The sequence below is a fragment of the Platalea leucorodia genome (assembly GCF_965183815.1).
Source record: "Platalea leucorodia genome assembly, chromosome: 1".
Classification (NCBI taxonomy): domain Eukaryota; kingdom Metazoa; phylum Chordata; class Aves; order Pelecaniformes; family Threskiornithidae; genus Platalea; species Platalea leucorodia.
Window position 1 is genome coordinate 22,070,881 of NC_138823.1, and position 18,289 is coordinate 22,089,169.

General features: G+C 36.2%; 1 protein-coding gene across 1 annotated transcript in view; it reads left to right on the forward strand.

Annotated features, from left to right (window-relative positions):
- Nucleotides 1-17,590, forward strand: part of LRP12 (LDL receptor related protein 12) — a 52,354-nt gene extending 34,764 nt beyond the window's left edge. The window contains exons 3-7 of the mRNA XM_082325123.1: nucleotides 3,092-3,227; nucleotides 4,800-5,002; nucleotides 9,853-10,954; nucleotides 11,814-11,946; nucleotides 14,372-17,590. Of these exons, the coding sequence (XP_082181249.1) occupies nucleotides 3,092-3,227; nucleotides 4,800-5,002; nucleotides 9,853-10,954; nucleotides 11,814-11,946; nucleotides 14,372-15,235 (2,438 nt within the window). The 3' untranslated portion in view covers nucleotides 15,236-17,590. The remainder of the gene's footprint in view (nucleotides 1-3,091; nucleotides 3,228-4,799; nucleotides 5,003-9,852; nucleotides 10,955-11,813; nucleotides 11,947-14,371) is intronic.
- Nucleotides 17,591-18,289: the final 699 nt, after the last annotated feature.

Sequence of the window (18,289 nt, forward strand, 5' to 3'; positions counted from 1 at the left end):
GATTTTAAAAATCTGAGAAATTATTCTCACTCAAAAATGACAGCACTTCCAAACTGCAGCTTCTACACAGTTGATCTTGACCTTTATACACTTTTTAAGCAAATGGGAGATTTCTCTTGTCTCCTGAGTTATAAAGAAGAGATTTCAGTGCATGAATGTATACCAAATATGCAAGTACATTTAGCTTATCTAGCTAACCTTCAGTTAAGGAAGCTGTAATTCCCTTTCCACGTCCATTCCCTTTTATTTTTTCAACCCCCACTTTGTCATATGCACACTTTGTTCAGTTCCATTTTTCTCTCTTCTACAGCAGAAGTACAGTATTGTTCACTCCACCCTGTATTTCAGTGCCTCTGATCATTCTTGCTTCCTCGTGCTCTCCTTAGTCTGCTTCTCTCTTCCCATATCGGATGGTGCTGGAAATGGTCATATTTTGCCCTTAGCTTTTTTGCCCTCAGCTCTTCAGTCTTAGCTTTAGTGGTAATAGAGGAAAAGCCATCTTAAGTAAAAGAATATAGAAAATATAGGGGTGTGGCTGGTATTGCAAACAAAGTCTAAAAAACCTGAATTTGAGTAAAACTGGAAGTTTTCATGGTGCTCTGAAAATACTACCTTGGTTATACAGGCTTTCTGTGTGGAATTTCTTCCATTCAAACTCGTGTAACAAGTAAAAGTTACTGCTTGTACTACTGCAGGGATTGGATTGAGTAGATTATCACGGTGCGCTGTGCCAGCAGAGGAAGTTGCAAAGCTCATTGCATAGTAATTTACAGTTGCTAGCAGTGTTTGGAGGTTCCTATTCAACAGACATATGCTGCACGTATATTTATAGCATGCTTAAGTTTTTGGAGGTGAACTTTTTAAAACTGAATGAACATATGTTGAATGGGTTATTTTTATCTTCTAGTGTAAGGTTTTTCTTTGTCAGGCAAATTTAAAAGCTTCCGTAGAGGTTCTCAGTGGCAAAATCCTGTATGTCAGTTTGTAATATCAAAAGCCAGGTGAATGTTGTAATAGTGTAAATTTCAGCTAAAGGCAACTTATTTTAAGCTGAGTGCTATTTCAGTAGTAACCAAGTAGTGCGTGGAATTGCTTGCCAACATCTTCAAGCTTGGTACAAAATGTTTTACACATTCTTCTACTCTTTTGCATGTGTTTTTTTGTTTCGAACCTGTTAAAACTGCTATTTTACTTCAACGTTTAATTGTGAATAACCAGTTTTTCTTTCCAGTCCTTCCATTTCTTGTCTGAACAGATGTGAAGTATATCCAGATCATTCACACAGGAGCAGTGTTCCAAAATGGTGTTAGAGCACCACCTATAGGGTTTGATCAAAATTAAAACAAGAAGATTTCCAGGGAATAGTTGATTGAATATTCAAATAAAATAACATCTTTCTGTATTTTGAGACGTTTTTGTCCCTAGATATTAGGACAGGTCCTGTGTTCTATAGCCAAAGTATGTTAACTGTGCAGCATGAATGAAGCTCTAATAAGAAACATGTGGAAAACTATTTAAACCGATGTTTTCTTACAGCTGTATGTGAAAACAGTAAATTGACTGAGTTTTATTTTTGTTTCTAGAGTTCTATATTTAAGCTAATACAGAGAATGTAGGCATATGCCAGCATTTTTTTCTTTTAATCCTTTTAAACCTATTTTTAGAAATGTATTTGTTATGCAGTATAGAAATATTTTTAAGTAATAATAATCATTTAAGAATATAAATTTTTATTGTATTAGAGCTAGTCAATAATTCCAGGTCCCCATAGTCTTGAAAAATGATCTTAAAAGCTTGATTGTGGATAAAAACAGGAAAAAAAATTAGTAATCTGTTTACAAATTACATTATTACAACTGTTGCACTATTACAAATTCAGTTCGTTCTTCATCGTGTTTGTTCACTGCATCACTTCTGATTTGCTATTTTAACCAAGTAGATATCCAAAATTTTAAAAATTCTAAAAGCTTTTGATATCAGACAAAAATGAAAATCCCTCCTCATTTGTAATAGTCCTTGTGTTTAAATTACTGTGCGTAACTGATTGTGCTACCAGTAAACTTCAGGAGCCCACAAGTTTTGAACTAGCAATGAGGAAACTGTAAAATGGAAGCACTGAGAGCAATTATTTTTAATGTGTTTTCTGACCCTTCCTCATAATTTCAGGCTCTGTAGCGAGAGTATTCCGGCCTTCCTATTTATGTGAAGGTTGTGAATATGCTATATGACAGGTGTTGGACATAAGGCTGCTAAGGGGAAAAAAAAACCAGCAAAACAAAACCACAAAACTAATAAGTACATTACTTGAAATAAAATCAGCAGAGCTGAGAACGCTGCAGTGTAAGGAACAAGCAACTGAGTTAAGGCCAATACGGAAAGCTACACCTATAATAAAGAAAGAATACAAATGGCTGAGTTACTTCAGTTGCATAGAACTAGTCCTGTAAATACAACCTTTCTAGTCCATTATCAGAAATGTAGTTACACAAGTCCCTCTTAAGAATAATCTCTTGTAAACCTAATTTTTAATACCTATAAATGAAGTGTGCTGCAGTAAGTGCTCGTTGCCTTCCAAGCATTGGAAGCATGTGTATGAAGATCATTTCCATGCCAAGGGCTGGAAGGGAGTATTTAAATGATAGCCAGGCACTGGGTCTTCCTAAGACAGGAAATTTCAACTACTTGATTATTTCGCTTTAATTTATTTTTCACCTTCTAATGCATTTCTCAGTATAAGGTGTAAATGCATAGTTAAATTGAACTGAGCCTTTGTGAAAGCTAAAAATAAAATTAGGAAATACAAAATCTTTCACATTACTAATAAAGTTATCAAAGTCTGTATAGAGTAATCTTTTTTAATCTGTACTACTAATTGACAGTATAAACTTCTGGACTAGCAACACTGGAAAACATCTTTTGGTTGACATGTTGTGACCTGTGTCCATTATGAACTCCTTTAGATGTTGTTTTTATTGCTACCTCATCTAACTAAGTGGGATATTTTCCCTGATAAGTGTTGATTAATTTTTGACCTACTGGCTTTAAAAAATGGCATTAATCCAGTTGCTTTCAATATATATGTATTTTTTAGCTTGTGGAGATATTCCAGAACAAATTCGATCACCAAGCGGGACAATCACAAGTCCAGGGTGGCCCTCTGAGTATCCTGCCCGAATCAACTGTAGCTGGTACATCCACGCAAACCCAGGGGAGATCATTACTATAAGGTAACAGTGCTCCTGTATTAACTACGTGGATTGAAGAAGTACTGACGAAACATTTTTAACTGCCAGTTGTGTATGTACCAATTTCCTCTTCCTTCCTGTAAATGTAGGATTTCTGGTTTATTTGTTTTCTGCCTTTCCTTTTATCTGATTTGCTGTTACACAGCCATATAGCATTTGTTTTCAACTGGAGAGTTGGTGACTAGAAAAAGTTTCTATGTTCTCATTTATTTGATTTCTTTTTAATGGCTCTGAAATATAAGAATTTTGCATTAAAATATGCGTAGGGGAAATTCTGTAATGCTTCATTGCTATGAAGTCTCACAGTGTGCTTAAAAGTGGCAGGGAATAAATAGTAAATCAATAGATATGATTGCACTTTTGGAAATGCTGAGTTTTGATGCAAGGAGCTCCCCGCCATTTCATGTACCTTATAACTTTTCTAAAGAAGTAATGTGAAAAAGTTGTATCGTGGGTTCAAGTTCTCATGAGTTCATTCCCCATTACTGCCACAAGGGAAATCTAGGCTTGTTTTAGCATCAAGATACAAATTAGTACTGCTTCGCGGGCTGATCGTGAAACTGCATTAGCTGCAGATTTACTTCAGTTTCCAGTACAGACCTGCTGACCTAAGAAGCAGCGCTTCATTATGAAGTATTTGCTTTGACATCAGTTACTCTTTTAAAGTACTGCTTTTTAATTTAAACAGTCTTTCTACTAAATATTAAACTGGCATAAATGCAATGTAAAGTACGTAGAGGTGTTCATCTACTAGAATGCTTTCTAAACTTTTTCATACAGTTTATTTTTCATAAAACTCTTCTCCCCCCCCCCCCCCCCCTTCCTTTCTCTCATTCATTTCCTTTCCTTTCTCACATTGTTTCCTTCCACTTATCTACCTAGCATACATTCCACATTTAATTTCTGGTTTACTGCTGCGTTGTCTGTATTGCCCTGTTTTGCCCAGACTGTCTCCCCTTCACACTTCATTACCATGGCAGCATGTCTTGATATAGCTGTAGCCATACCATGACATTCTATGACAAACCCATTGGGTAACCAAGTAGTGCAACTGGGAACAAATCTTAGTTGAAATCATAGTTTTGAACAATTTAACTGTATTTATAATGACAAGTCATATCATTGGCTAAGAGTAGCATTAGCTAAAGTTCTCATGAAGTTTGGGTTAAATAAAACCACTTAGTAGTATATGAAAGTCATTAAATGAGACTCAGACAATTTCATTAACAGAATTATTTTATTTTTTTTTTTTAGATGAAGGCTTTATGTGTTTTTTATACCAAAATAGAGCTTCTTTAAGTAGTGGATGCAATATTTTGGTTAACAGAATGGATTCTTGCTGTCCTAATAAAAGTATCATCACCACAAGGTTAAATCCTATTCTTACATGGGTAGAGAAGCTGCTCATTTTATTTCAGACCAGAAAAGAACTTAGAGCTAATTTCCATTTTTATGTGTAGCAATTCACCAGCTTGGTTGTGTAATATCCAGTTCAGTAGCAATTTTGACCTCTTTTTTTTTTTTCTTTTTTTTTTTTTTCTTTCTCCCGCCCAGCTTTCAAGATTTTGATGTTCAGGGATCACGACGATGCAGCTCAGATTGGTTAACAATTGGAAGCTACAAGAATATTGAAGGCTATAGAGCATGCGGCTCCTCCATTCCTTCACCATACATCTCTTCACAGGATCATGTTTGGATCAGATTTCATTCAGATGATAGCATCTCCAGAAAAGGCTTCAGATTAGCCTACTTTGCTGGTATGTTTCAAATGATACCTAGTTCAGTTTTATGGTTTCATTTTTTGTTTTCTGTTTCAAGAACGACCACGTTATAGCAGAGTACAGTATATGCATTTCCTGTAGTCAATTCAAGGCTTATTGAAAATATACATTGTGTAGATTATTTTGATCCCATGCACAACTTGACTATTCAAAGTGGGAATTAGTCTTCACAGTAATAAGCAGAGTGAATGATTTTGGGGAGGGGGAAAGTTCACTATTAATACTAGGCAACTTGGGAGGTTTTTTAACATAGCTTAAGATTTGAAATTTTTTTATCAGAATAAAATTAGTTGTTAAAATAGTTGGATAGACTTCCGAGTAGCATAAATAGGTCAAGAGAAGGAAGAAACAGTGGGATTTTTTTTTAATATTTGCATAATTTTTTTCCATCTCCAGAAGGTATACTCTCTTTTAAAAAAAAACAAAACAAAACAAAAAACCACAAACAAACAAACAAAAAAACCCCACAAAAAACCCAACAAAAACCCACAATTTAAAACCCTATGGACATGATAAATTACTCTAGCCAAGTACAGACCTGGTTTTGTACATGCAAAATTTTTCTTCGATAATTCAAGTATGCAATATAAGCTATTTACCAGTAGTAATAGTTTGAGACTCTTTTGTGGGCAATTATTGCTCTGGTAGCTGTTGCCAAGAGAGGGGAGGAAGATGGTCATGGGTAAAGACTAGCTCCAAACTTTTTTATGGCCTTAAGTGATACTAGGATTTTATAGAATAGCATGATCATGGTTTTCTATGTCCTGATCATCAAAAATAGTCCAGCAGATTCCTGTTTGTTTTCATAATGGTTTCGTGTTCTCTTGTTTCCTCAGCGTATGCCTGTACTCCACTCTCTGACCTGCTCCAAATCTCTGTGCACTTTTAACTCCTCTCCTCCATAAACGATTCATACTCTTCTATGCCTATCCACTGCCACGCGTCTTCAAAACTTTTCCACCAAGACTCAGTAAAACGGGCCCTGATCTCCTCTTAGCCTAAGCCATGTTTGCCCCTGTTCTGTGTTCTGCACTCTTTCTACCTAATGGCTTCCTCCACCTTGTCAGTCCTTCACAAACCTGAAGTTTCCAGGCAGGCTTATCCCTTTCTATCACCTGTTTTCAAGCCTACAAAAATGTTCTCTCTACACTTCAGCTCCTTGCAGCTTAGCAAGTCTTGGGAGAAGTAACGCAGCCTTGTATTTGATGCTGGCTCAGCTTTCAGGGCAATGTTCTTACCTGGGTTTTGCTTACTGTCTCACCAAAAAACATGATGGGGGTAGGGGAAAAAAGCCACTGTCTAATCAGTCATCCTCTACTACTGTTTCTGCTAACTGCCCATGCATATGCTATTATCCTGCATGAGGCATTGGCTTCTGCCCTGCTTATCTCCCTCTCCTCCTAGGCACAGAGGGAAGGCAGCATTCCTGCCTGAGGGGCTTTGAGAAGGAAGGACGTTTTGGATAAGGGTACGGGATGGGCAGAGGAGGCAAGCCACAGGCTCAGTAGAGTTTTTCTGAAAATCCTTTCCTTTCTTTTCCTCTGTTCTTGAAACAATTTCAGTATGTAACCCCTTTTGGAAGAAGCTGTAACATTTTCAACAATAAGCGATGTTTACTATTCCATGATTTCTTCTTGTTAGCATCATGCAGTGGTACTCAGTTTAGAGTACTTAGACTTTCATCCAATATTTTTACATGTCTTTAAAAAAAAAAAAATTAGTTTTGGGGTTTTTTGTGTTAGTTTTTTTTTTTTTTTAATGAACCTTGCTGAAACTTTGGTTTGAGCTTGATCTCTATGCTTGATATAATACTTAGGAAGTATTTCATGATTGAGGGGGAAGTATAGTGTTTCAGTGACCAGAGAGGTCTTCTAATGTTGTAAACTGACCTGTGTATAGAATAAGAGTTGATAAATCTGCTTTAATAATCATCTGATTGTTTCTGCTTTCCAGTGTGAAAAGGAGACTCCTGAAATACTAACATTTTTGCTGTACATTCAACTGTGCCATTATGTTGTTTGCTTTCTTCTCATTAGCATCATGCAGTAGTGTTCAGTTTAACTCCTCAATAGACTATTTAATTCAGTGTTGTTAAGGCTACTCTCAAAGGTGGCATGTGATCTTAGAAAAAGGGAAAAAAATAGTAATACTTTAGTTACATGGATGCAAGTTAGGCCTGCTTGTGCTGGAATGATAGAAACAACATGGATTACAGGTGTAAAAGGGATCATTAGGGAGCCCCATGTTTAAAATCTGATGTGGAAGATAGGCCATGTGAATTGTTTGAATTAATTCTTATTTAAAGTAAGTAATATCTTCCAGGTAAATATTCATATTTCATTTTAAACAAACAAAACAACAACAACAACAAAAAAGCATTACAGTTAGGAAGGGTACTTAACTAGAAGGTTGATTGTGTCACTTGTCTTTCTTTCCTCTGTCTTCCTCCCACCCCTTTTAATTTATCAGCCTCTTTAATTATGGGTATCGAAATGGGATGGAGTTTACTAATGGTGATGTAGAGTGGAAAATAGAGTTAATAAAAGTACAGAGGTTTCTGTTTACTGTAAATGCATGGAAGGATTGTGTTAGTCCTTTAGCTATAACTGCACATGGGTTCCGCTAATTATCTTGTACTTTTCTGAAGTCTTTTGTGGTACAGCTTCCAAGGATAGTCTTACTTTGTACATGTCTTCTTATTTTGCAACTCTAGTTTTTGATCCATATGTAAATTTTTCTGAGGTAATGACTTCAGGATTGATGATTAAAAATGCGAAATCAGGATCAAGTAGGCAGCTCTTTTCTGGGATGTTTAAAAGCCTGCAGAAGGAAGAGCTTAGGCTGAAATCATATCCTGTTTTGTTACTACAATATTGCCATTAATATTTACAGCTCCATGTTATACCTTTCTACTCAGTCTTTTTCCAGGTTCTGCAAGGTAGAAGCATTGAGCTAGAGTATAATCAGTACTCAAGCAAATTCAATGACTCTTCATACGTATTCTGCTATATTGCCTGCCACATATGGGGCACAGTCATTCAATTTATGCAGAACAAGTCTAGTAGTTCACTTCTACAAGTTTCAAATTCAAGGCCGAGGTTCATACTAAGTATTGCCTATACTAATATTATGAACGATGTGTATATGTGTGAGTGCATAATATATATAAAAATACATACATATATATGTAACAGAACAAGAAGATCGTATCATTTATACTACATCTGTTCTTTGTTTTTTTTCTTAGTGAAATAAACATTTTCTAAAACTTAATCACTGGCAGCACATACATTTTGCTCTCCTTTCACTCTCTGTCAGCAAATTCGTTGACTTAAACACTCTTCAGCAGTGCTTATAACATTTATCATTCTTGTTGGTTTCATTTTTTTTCTGCATTCATTTTTTAAAAACCTTAGCATTTGTGGAAATTTTTAAAATGCTGATGTTGCACCTTTTTTTAAAAAAAATATTATTTCAAGGTAGAGTATTTCTTTTTAATGCTTTATAAAATACTAAAATAGCAAAAAGGAGAACAGCAGTGTGATATGGCTTGACCTATCACAGCAGATTAGTTGCAGCAAGGGAAATTCAGGTTAGATATGAGGACTTTTATCACATTGTGTGGTTAAGCACTGGAACTTTGAAAATACTTGATTGGACAAGGCCCCGAAGAACCCAATCAAACTGCAGTTAGCCCTGCTTTGAGCAGATGATTTGATTAGGTGACCTCCAGAGATCCCTTCCAGTTGTTCTCTTGTAAAGCAAGATAGAACCTGCTTCTTCTGGGAAAGTGTATTTCAGTAAGTTCATCATGCTGTCTTCTGTTTTTTTGTAAAGCCCTAAGTATAGTGTTATTTAGATGTAGTACATATTTGTCTAATGTAGTTCCTGAATTACTGCTGTGTAGGACCATCTGTATTGCAAGTTTTTTTGCAATTTTTTTTGCTGTTTTGACAACGGCAGTTTGTTTTATAGACAATTCTACAGTCTGTACTGTGATTTTAGAAATTGCAGTGCTTTTAAATGATACAGTGGTATTTGACTCAGCTAAGTCATTGCAGAGCTGAAATAGCTTGCGTCCCAGGTGTGCTTCAGTGTTTAACATGGTTGGAACTTTGGTAAATGAATCCCTGAAAAATATATTCTTGTTGTTAGAAGTGTGGTAGTAGCCAGTAGACCACATTTTCTTAAGTAAAGGTGTCTCTTGATTTTGTTCCAGAATTTAAAAAAAAAAAAAAAAAAAAAACCAAGCAAACAAAAAAAACCAACCAAAAAACCCCATGCTTCCGTGTTTTCTGGACCATTACTTGGATCCTTAACTTTTAAAGCGTAATTTTCTATGTTTTTGTATGTTTTAAGTGTGCGTTTCTACATTTGCTGCCCTCTCCTCTTACCTGCTGGAGGAGAGGCAGGAGAAAGCAGTGGGAAGAGGTGAGGAGAGAGGTTTCTCTTTTCGGCTGGTGGTGATAAGTAATCTTCAGCTGTCAGCTTCTCTCTTGCTGTAGATCCTTTGGTAAAAAGTACGAACTACAAAAACAGGAGAGGGGTCTGACTGCTTTTACAAGAAAGAATTTGAGGAGGTAACAGTTACTGCAGGACAAAATGTTTCTGTATTTTGAGTGATATAGAGGAGAGAAACAGTATTTTTCTGACTTATTTTTAGCACCTTAGAAGCCAGATTTTTCAATCACTATAAAGGAGCATTTTTTTCTTGCTTGGGTTGAAGTTATTTGACTGAAAGCAGCAAATAAGTATGCGACATAAATCATAAAGTGCTAAATTCTAAAAAGATAATATTTTTATAATTTCTTTTTTTTTTCTTTCAGGGAAAACTGATGAACCAAATTGTGATTGTGACCAGTTTCATTGTGCTAATGGGAAGTGTATTCCAGAAAGTTGGAAATGTAATAACATGGATGAATGTGGAGACAACTCGGACGAAGAAATCTGTGCCAAAGCTAATCCTCCGACAGCTTCTTCCTTTCAACCTTGTGCCTGCAATCAGTTCCAGTGTCTTTCTCGCTTCACCAAGCTTTACACTTGCCTTCCAGAGTCTTTAAAATGTGATGGTAACATTGATTGTCTTGACCTAGGAGACGAAATAGACTGTGATGTGCCAACATGTGGGCACTGGTTAAGATACTTTTATGGTACTTTCAATTCTCCCAACTATCCTGACTTCTATCCACCTGGAAGCAACTGCACCTGGCTGATAGACACTGGTGACCATCGCAAAGTAATTTTGCGATTCACTGATTTTAAACTTGATGGTACAGGGTATGGAGACTATGTCAAAATATATGATGGATTAGAGGAGAATCCACGGAGGCTGTTGCGCGTGCTAACGGCATTTGACTCTCATGCTCCCCTCACAGTTGTTTCATCCTCAGGACAGATAAGAGTACATTTTTGTGCTGACAAAGTGAATGCTGCAAGAGGATTCAATGCCACCTATCAAGTAGATGGCTTCTGTTTGCCATGGGAAATTCCATGCGGTGGAAATTGGGGTTGCTACACAGAGCAGCAACGCTGTGATGGCTACTGGCACTGTCCAAATGGAAGGGATGAAACCAACTGCACTATGTGCCAAAGAGATGAGTTTCCCTGCTCTCGAAATGGTGTCTGCTACCCTCGTTCAGATCGCTGCAACTACCAGAATCATTGCCCTAATGGTTCAGATGAAAAAAATTGTTTCTTCTGTCAGCCAGGAAATTTTCATTGTAAAAATAACCGCTGTGTGTTCGAGAGCTGGGTTTGTGATTCTCAAGATGACTGTGGCGATGGCAGTGATGAAGAGAATTGCCCCGTCATTGTGCCCACTAGAGTAATAACTGCAGCTGTCATTGGGAGTCTTATTTGCGGATTGCTGCTTGTCATTGCACTGGGATGTACTTGTAAATTGTACTCACTCAGGATGTTTGAGCGAAGGTAAGTAAAACAGATTACCTCAAGAACTTAAATTTTTAAAATATTTTCATATCTGTTATTGTTATACTTGAAACATTTTTATTGACAAAGTTATTGTTGCATGTGATTTCTAAAGGCATTGTTCCTTCTTCTTCTTCTTTGACAATAAAAAGAGGTTAGTTAATCATAGAATCATAGAATATCTCAAGTTGGAATGGACCCATAAGGATCATCAAGTCCAACTCCCTGCTCCTTGCAGGACTACCTAAAACTAAACCATATGACTAAGAGTGTCATCCAGACACTCCTTAAACTCTGACAGGCTTGGTGCTGTGACCACTTCCCTGGGGAGCCTGTTCCAGTAACCGACCACCCTTTCAGTGAAGAAAAGGGGATAGAAGTATTCTGGTCACTTAAGTATTGAGAGTTAAGCTTTCAGATGTTGTTACCAAAAAGAAAATGTGGAAAAGCTGCATTTCTGCAGTTAAATATCTCAATTCTGTATTTAACAGCATGTTTCTTCTATTGTAAACTATCTCATACCAGGATTACATGTTCTTCAATTTTTATAAAATAATATAAACATCTGTTATGGTGCCTTTTATATTTAGCACATTAAGGAATAAATTGAGGAATTTATTGCTGGATTGGTTTTGTTGTTCTTGTCTCAGCTGGACAGACCCATAGGAATGACTGCAAGGACTTACTGTATATTCTTTGTCAATTAACTTTCAATTAAATTAATAAAGCTTCATCTGCTGAAATTTATCATTTCAGATTATAATAGTCTGATATAGTTTTACTCATATATATATATATATATATACACACACACACATAATAGTCTTATTTATCATGAAATTTCTTTTCTCTTCAAAAGATCATTTGAAACTCATTTGTCAAGGGTTGAGGCTGAACTGTTAAGAAGAGAAGCTCCTCCATCCTATGGGCAGTTAATTGCCCAGGGTTTAATTCCACCAGTTGAAGATTTTCCTGTTTGTTCACCAAATCAGGTAAGATTCCACAATAGCAGGCAGACCACTTAAATTTTAAGGAGACTGAAATAAAGATATTTTAACTTTCATCTGCATTTTTTTGTTGTATAGCATTTCCTTTTCTTCCTTGCAGGCCAATACTATTATGCTAAGGATTAGCCATTGGACGAAATCATAATATGGTAGCACCACACAGTTTTCTTTGCAGGCTTTTTTTCTTGTTAATGAATGCCAGTAATGCACACAATAGAATGCCTCTTGCATGAAAAGTAATAGATTGATGGATCTAGTTGTATGTTCTGTATTGAAGTTGTGTAAGTTAAGATTGCAAGATAGCACTTTGAAGTTTGGGAAAGAAGAATTGAGACTTCTAATGAAAAATGGTAGTTCGTATCCACTGTGCATGTGTTTAGGTATGATCATGCCCACTATGCGTAGAAAAGATGATGGCAAAGGCAAGGCTGTAAGATCATACAAAATTAACGGGAATGAGTAACAAAGCAAAAGCTAGTAAATGGCAGTTAATAGTGTCTAGCTGTCTTGAATCCCCATTATGAAGACCAGTATTTCAGGTAAGACTTGTGGCCTTGAAAACTTAAGTAGCTATACCGGGAAATTAACTAGTATAAAAATAAGCAATAGTAGGGAGCAGGCTGTCACCTTCAAAAATAGTGAAAAAGTCATTCTAGAGCATTGATGCTTCCATGATAAAAATTTTTCCTCTTATTTAATCAATGACGTTGCATTGTTTAAAAAATTTGTTTTTCAGAGGAGAGGACATGAGTAAGAGTAAAAGCTTGAGAGGCAATGTAAATTGAATTCTCTAAATTATAAAGCTCAAATTAAATTTTTAATATCGTTAAGTGTTGGGGGGAGGGAGTCAGTACTAAGTCAGGATGTGTTCAACTTTCTTTGTTTTGAGCAATATATACATCTTAAAATTGTAAATCTGTGCAGGACTGAAGATACCTAGTCGAGGTTACCTCAAAGTTAGTAGTCTCAGGCTAGGGGAATCTTGGCTGTTCTGATCTGTATGTAATGCTTTCTGCCTAAAACTGATATGTTCCTTCAGAGCTGGATTTTCAAGGATGGGTAGCAGTCTCCCCAGTAGCTTTTGAAAGTAAGGCTACTGAACATTTGTATTTACATGCTTGAATTCAAATATCATTCTATGAACTATTGGAAGGGAAGAGGTAGGTTGTGCATGAAGTACTGTTCGGATGCTGTGCTGTGTATTGCCTGTGGCATCTGAAGGATTGTGGAAGGGAGCTGAAGGTGACAGCATGAGAACACTGAAGTTTGGTGTTTGTAAACAAAGTGAAATATATGCATATATGTTAAGTGTTTAATTGGGGAGAAAAAGACTATTCTGAAGAATATTCTATATTTTTGCCACAATCTTCATTAAAAGCTGTGAATATGGACTTTATCCTGTAATTAAACACATTAGTAAATATTTTAAGAATTGTGGGCATCTGGCAGATCTTCTACCCTAGTATTTGAGAACTGAGCTACTTAGTTGAGGCACTGTTTTCTGTAAGGTTGAGCAAGGGACCCCCAAGTCAAAGGTGTTAATATGTTTGCGTTACCTTACAATTTAAAAGTTATACAAGGTTTTAAGCAGAAAAATTCAGGCATGCATTGTTCTATAGCTGAATGACTAGAAAATGTATACTGACTTTGGGAAATGTATGGTTTAGAACACGTAAGATAATTTTGATTAAACAGAAGCATTAAAGCATTTTGAAGCTGGAATTAACTCATTATGCTAGAATGGGAAAAAAAAAATCAAACTACAAGCCTCTGCTAGAGAGGACATTTAATTTAGTCTCTATTCTAAGCAGCCCCATGGTAGTGGATAAGGAAAGGTCACCTCTGCTAAATCTTTCTGGAAGATTTCATTTTTAAATCCTAAACTTTTTGAGGCATGTTTCAATGTACTGTACTCTGAAATCCACAGTGACTTCTTTATCTTCTTGGTAAGATTGTATGTAACAGATCTGGCATACCTGCTGTACTAGGTCTGCACTGGGTCTGTGCATGTACTTTTCTGTAATCAGTGTTCCGTATCCAGGTTACAGTGCCTTGGTTTTCGCTTTGCCTTTATTTAGAGGTACTTGATTTGGACAGAAATGTACCTTATATACTTCATTGCTCTTTATTCCACTTTTTCTTGCATATGTATTTCTCCTTAATTTCCCTGTTCATAATGTTTTTTCCTCAAGAGAATCTAGACATTTTCCTACCTGCTTTGTTTTTAAAATAGCCTATTGCTACATACACCAGATCGATAATACTAAAGACGCAACAATTTTTAATATTTAAGACTCTGTATTTAACTTTGTGGTTATATGCCATTTTGCACAATAGTTATCGTTCTTCTTTTGTTAGAATAGTGTCAACATACTGTCAACACTTGATTGTTGCTTGTCTTCTCATTTAGGCTTCAGTTCTGGAAAACCTGAGACTGGCAGTACGATCTCAGCTTGGATTTACCTCAATCAGACTTCCTATTGCTGGCAGATCAAGTAACATTTGGAATCGAATTTTTAATTTTGCAAGGTCACGTCATTCTGGATCATTGGCATTGGTCTCGGCGGATGGAGATGATGTTGCCAGCCAAAGTACTAGCAGAGAAGCTGATAGAAATAATACTCACAGAAGCCTGTTTTCAGTTGAATCTGATGATACAGACACAGAAAATGAAAGAAGAGACACAGCAGGAGCAGTTGGTGGTGTTGCTGCCACCTTGCCTCAGAAAGTCCCACCTGCAACAGCAATAGAAGCAACAGTTGGAGCATGTGGGAGTTCCTCCGCTCAGAGCGGCAACAGCAGTAACACGGATAGTGGAAGAGAAGTGACAAGTGTAGAGCCCCCAAGCACAAGTCCCGCACGTCACCAGCTCACTAGCGCGCTAAGTCGTATGACTCAAGGCTTACGCTGGGTGCGCTTTACTTTAGGGAGATCAAGCTCAGTGAATCAGAACCAAAGTCCTTTGAGACAGCTTGATAATGGGGTAAGTGGAAGAGAAGAGGATGATGATGTTGAAATGTTAATTCCAGTCTCTGATGTAGCATCAGACTTTGACATGAATGACTGTTCAAGACCTCTACTTGATCTCAGCTCAGATCAAGGACCAGGGCTTAGACAGCCTTACAGTGCAACACATCACAGTGTAAGGTCATGCAGTCGAGATGGCCCCTGTGAGAGCTGTGGCATCGTACACACTGCCCAGATACCCGACACTTGCTTAGAAGCAACAGTGAAAAATGAAACTAGTGATGATGAGGCATTATTACTCTGCTAGGTACGGATTGTTTAGGAAAGATTGTGTACAAGTTGGAGCAGTATCTGTCATTGTTTTGTACTTCACAGTTAAAACTAGTTTAGTTTAAAAAATCCAGGACAACATTATGTTAAAACTATTTTAGCCTGTGTGGTTGATTAAACATTTCTTATACTGGATGACGTTATGGAACTATTAGAGTGAACATTTTAATGGCTCTGAATACATGATGTGTGTATCCAGTATAATCTGATTACTCTTTAAGCTGAAGTTATCCCAGTTAGTTTCAAATTTAGTTTATCCTGGTACTGTAGTTCAAACCGGAAACATGGCTGCTCAAGACTTTTTTGGCTGCCTGTTTAACCCCATATTAACAGGTGAATTTGTACAGAATTATTTTCCTTTAGGAATTGACTCTGTTGTATTATTGCCAACATACTTGTAACTTAATATACTAAATACTGGTAAGGATTGTTAATGTAAAATATGTACTTTTCTTTGAGTTTATACAACACTTTGTCTAAATATTCTTGAATTTCATCATAATGTGAACTTATTTAAAGGGAGGAGAAACTTTCTCCAGGAGCATTCTTTTTCTTTCGGAAGTACAAAATGCAATGATTTGCAAAATTTAGATATAACAGATAAACTGATGGCAAAAGCTTTTATAGCACTGACTTTCCTAAACTGCAATCTAATATGGTACAGCCAAATAGTATGTAAAATCCCCAGTCATTAGTCTTTTTGATTTGAAGTAAAAAAGGGCCGAAGATATTACAATATGTGTTAGTTCTTTAAATATCCGATATGTACAAATACACTACAGAATAAGTTCCAACTGGTAATAGATCTTTCCCTAATACTGTAGGGTATAAAGCTTGTTTGGACTCAAGGGATTTGCACTAAAATCATATTAAGGTCTTTAATGAGCTTAGTGCACAAGCACTATCACTTTAAGTACTATTATTGTCTAATATTGCAATGGCTATATATTTCCATGGCTCTTTTCTTGGGGTGTTGCATTTTTGTTGCAATTGAATTTGCTTTACTAATTCCCTATTTATTCGTTGTATTTAAAAACTGGTTTACTTGGTTGCAGACTGGTTGTTTAAAAAAAAAAAAAAATCCCTTTTAGTGTATTTTTTTATGATATTACATGTTGGAGCAAAACAGATCAGTGGAAAAAAGGCTCATAACTTCCAATTTTGTGATAAGCAGGTTAATATGTGGCTACTAGCGTGACAACAAGAATCTACACCTTTTAAAAACAAAAATGTTAACTACTGTTTTATTTATTCTTTGCCAGTCTGTTTTTAGTAGGCTTAAAGATCCAGTATGAAATGTATTTGTGTGTGATTGTATGCTATTTATTAAATTTTAAATACTTTGTTGAATGTCATTTTAAAGCATGTTTAAAGTCTTGTGCATTTCTGTCGTGTTATGCTGTCGGGCAGAACTGACTCAAATGTTTTAATATGTATCAAAATTAAATTGACTTTTTGTTATGTTTTTGAGGTACTTTTAAAGATAAATCCAAGGTCTGTCTGGCTTTTTATTTTACTTTTTTTAAAATCCTCATCTCTGAAGTACAAATCACATGCAGAAGAAACAAATAATTGAATGGATTCCAAAGTGTATATATCTTCTCCCTCTTCTCTTCATTCACAGACACTGGGATGAGAAAAATAAACAATTTTACCATCTAGTTGATTTTATTCATGAGAGTTAGCAGGTAAATTCTGAGTTCAGGACACGGTTATGTAGATTTGTGCTTTTGAGGAACCTTATGTGCAATACAGTTGTAAAAGATTTTATTGTAATGACCCATGCGGTTTCAAGTTTCAGAACAGATCACATCACGCTGGTACCAGATCAGGTACAGATTGGCCCATAATTACACATACTCGAGTAAAAGTCATCAATGGCCATTTTTATTCACATTGAATAATATCTAAATCTGTGGGTAATCTTTAGTCTGATTTCAGTGGCATTGCTTATAGAGCAGGCAACTTTGCAATATGAACAAGGTAACACACCCTGAAATATATGTGAACAGTATGTCCTGGTATAAAATACTGGGTTTTTAAACCTTCCTAACTAATTGTCATTAGAAAGTGGTTATGGAAATGTTTGTCCCCGAGGCAGATACATTTTGAAGAAAGAGTCTTCACAGAATACCTTCGGTGTGAAACACACACATAGTGATCTAAATTTGTTCCATTAGATGCCCCAAATAGCATGTACCTATGGACTCCATATTGCAGATGTAAAAAGAACATGATGTTTAATTTGTTTTAAAGGAGAAATGCTACACATTCAACTGAGAAGTTGCATTTGATTGAGAATTTGGAAAATTGTAAATAAAATTCATATTTGTATGAGGCTGATTTACTGTGGTGATTTTTTTTCTTAGTGATTTTAAAGGGAGTGATCAGTTTTTCTATTGATTAATGTTATTAGTGATGGGGGGGGGTTGGTGGGTTGGTGGTTTGTTTTTACTGAGACTTCCATTAAATCATATTACTTCATTTCTTTTTATTCTGGAGAGCTTGAATTAGTATTTTGTTTAAATGATTCTTGATTTAGCTGTGCTACAATGCTAGGGCATTTTGAACAAAAGTCAGAATGATTCACTGTGGAATTATCTTATTTTCTGTAATAAATCACTTTCATCTGAAAGCTTTGAAGAATGTAGGTTATTGTGAGGAGAGTTTTCTCCTCATGTAAAGCTTTCTAAAGGAGTCTGTCGTTGTTCCTTTTCACGTATCACACTTTCCTTGTCATTTGATTTGCATTGAAACATTGAGGGGCTGACAGCTTCTGATGCTGCAAGGGCTTGTTTTGTTTCCAAAGTAAAGTCCATTTTCAGTACAAGTTCCGCAAGTATTGCTGATAACTCTTCTTTCGAAACAGGTTCCTGGAGCGGATGCTGGAATTAGTTACAGTATCTTGTGTTCCACTTCCTATCCAAATGCCAAAGCAAGAACTTGTGGCAAAGCTTAGATTCAGTCTAGGGAAATCACAGTTCAAGTTTGGGACACAAATACATTTTCAGTGAGTCTTTACATTAAACAC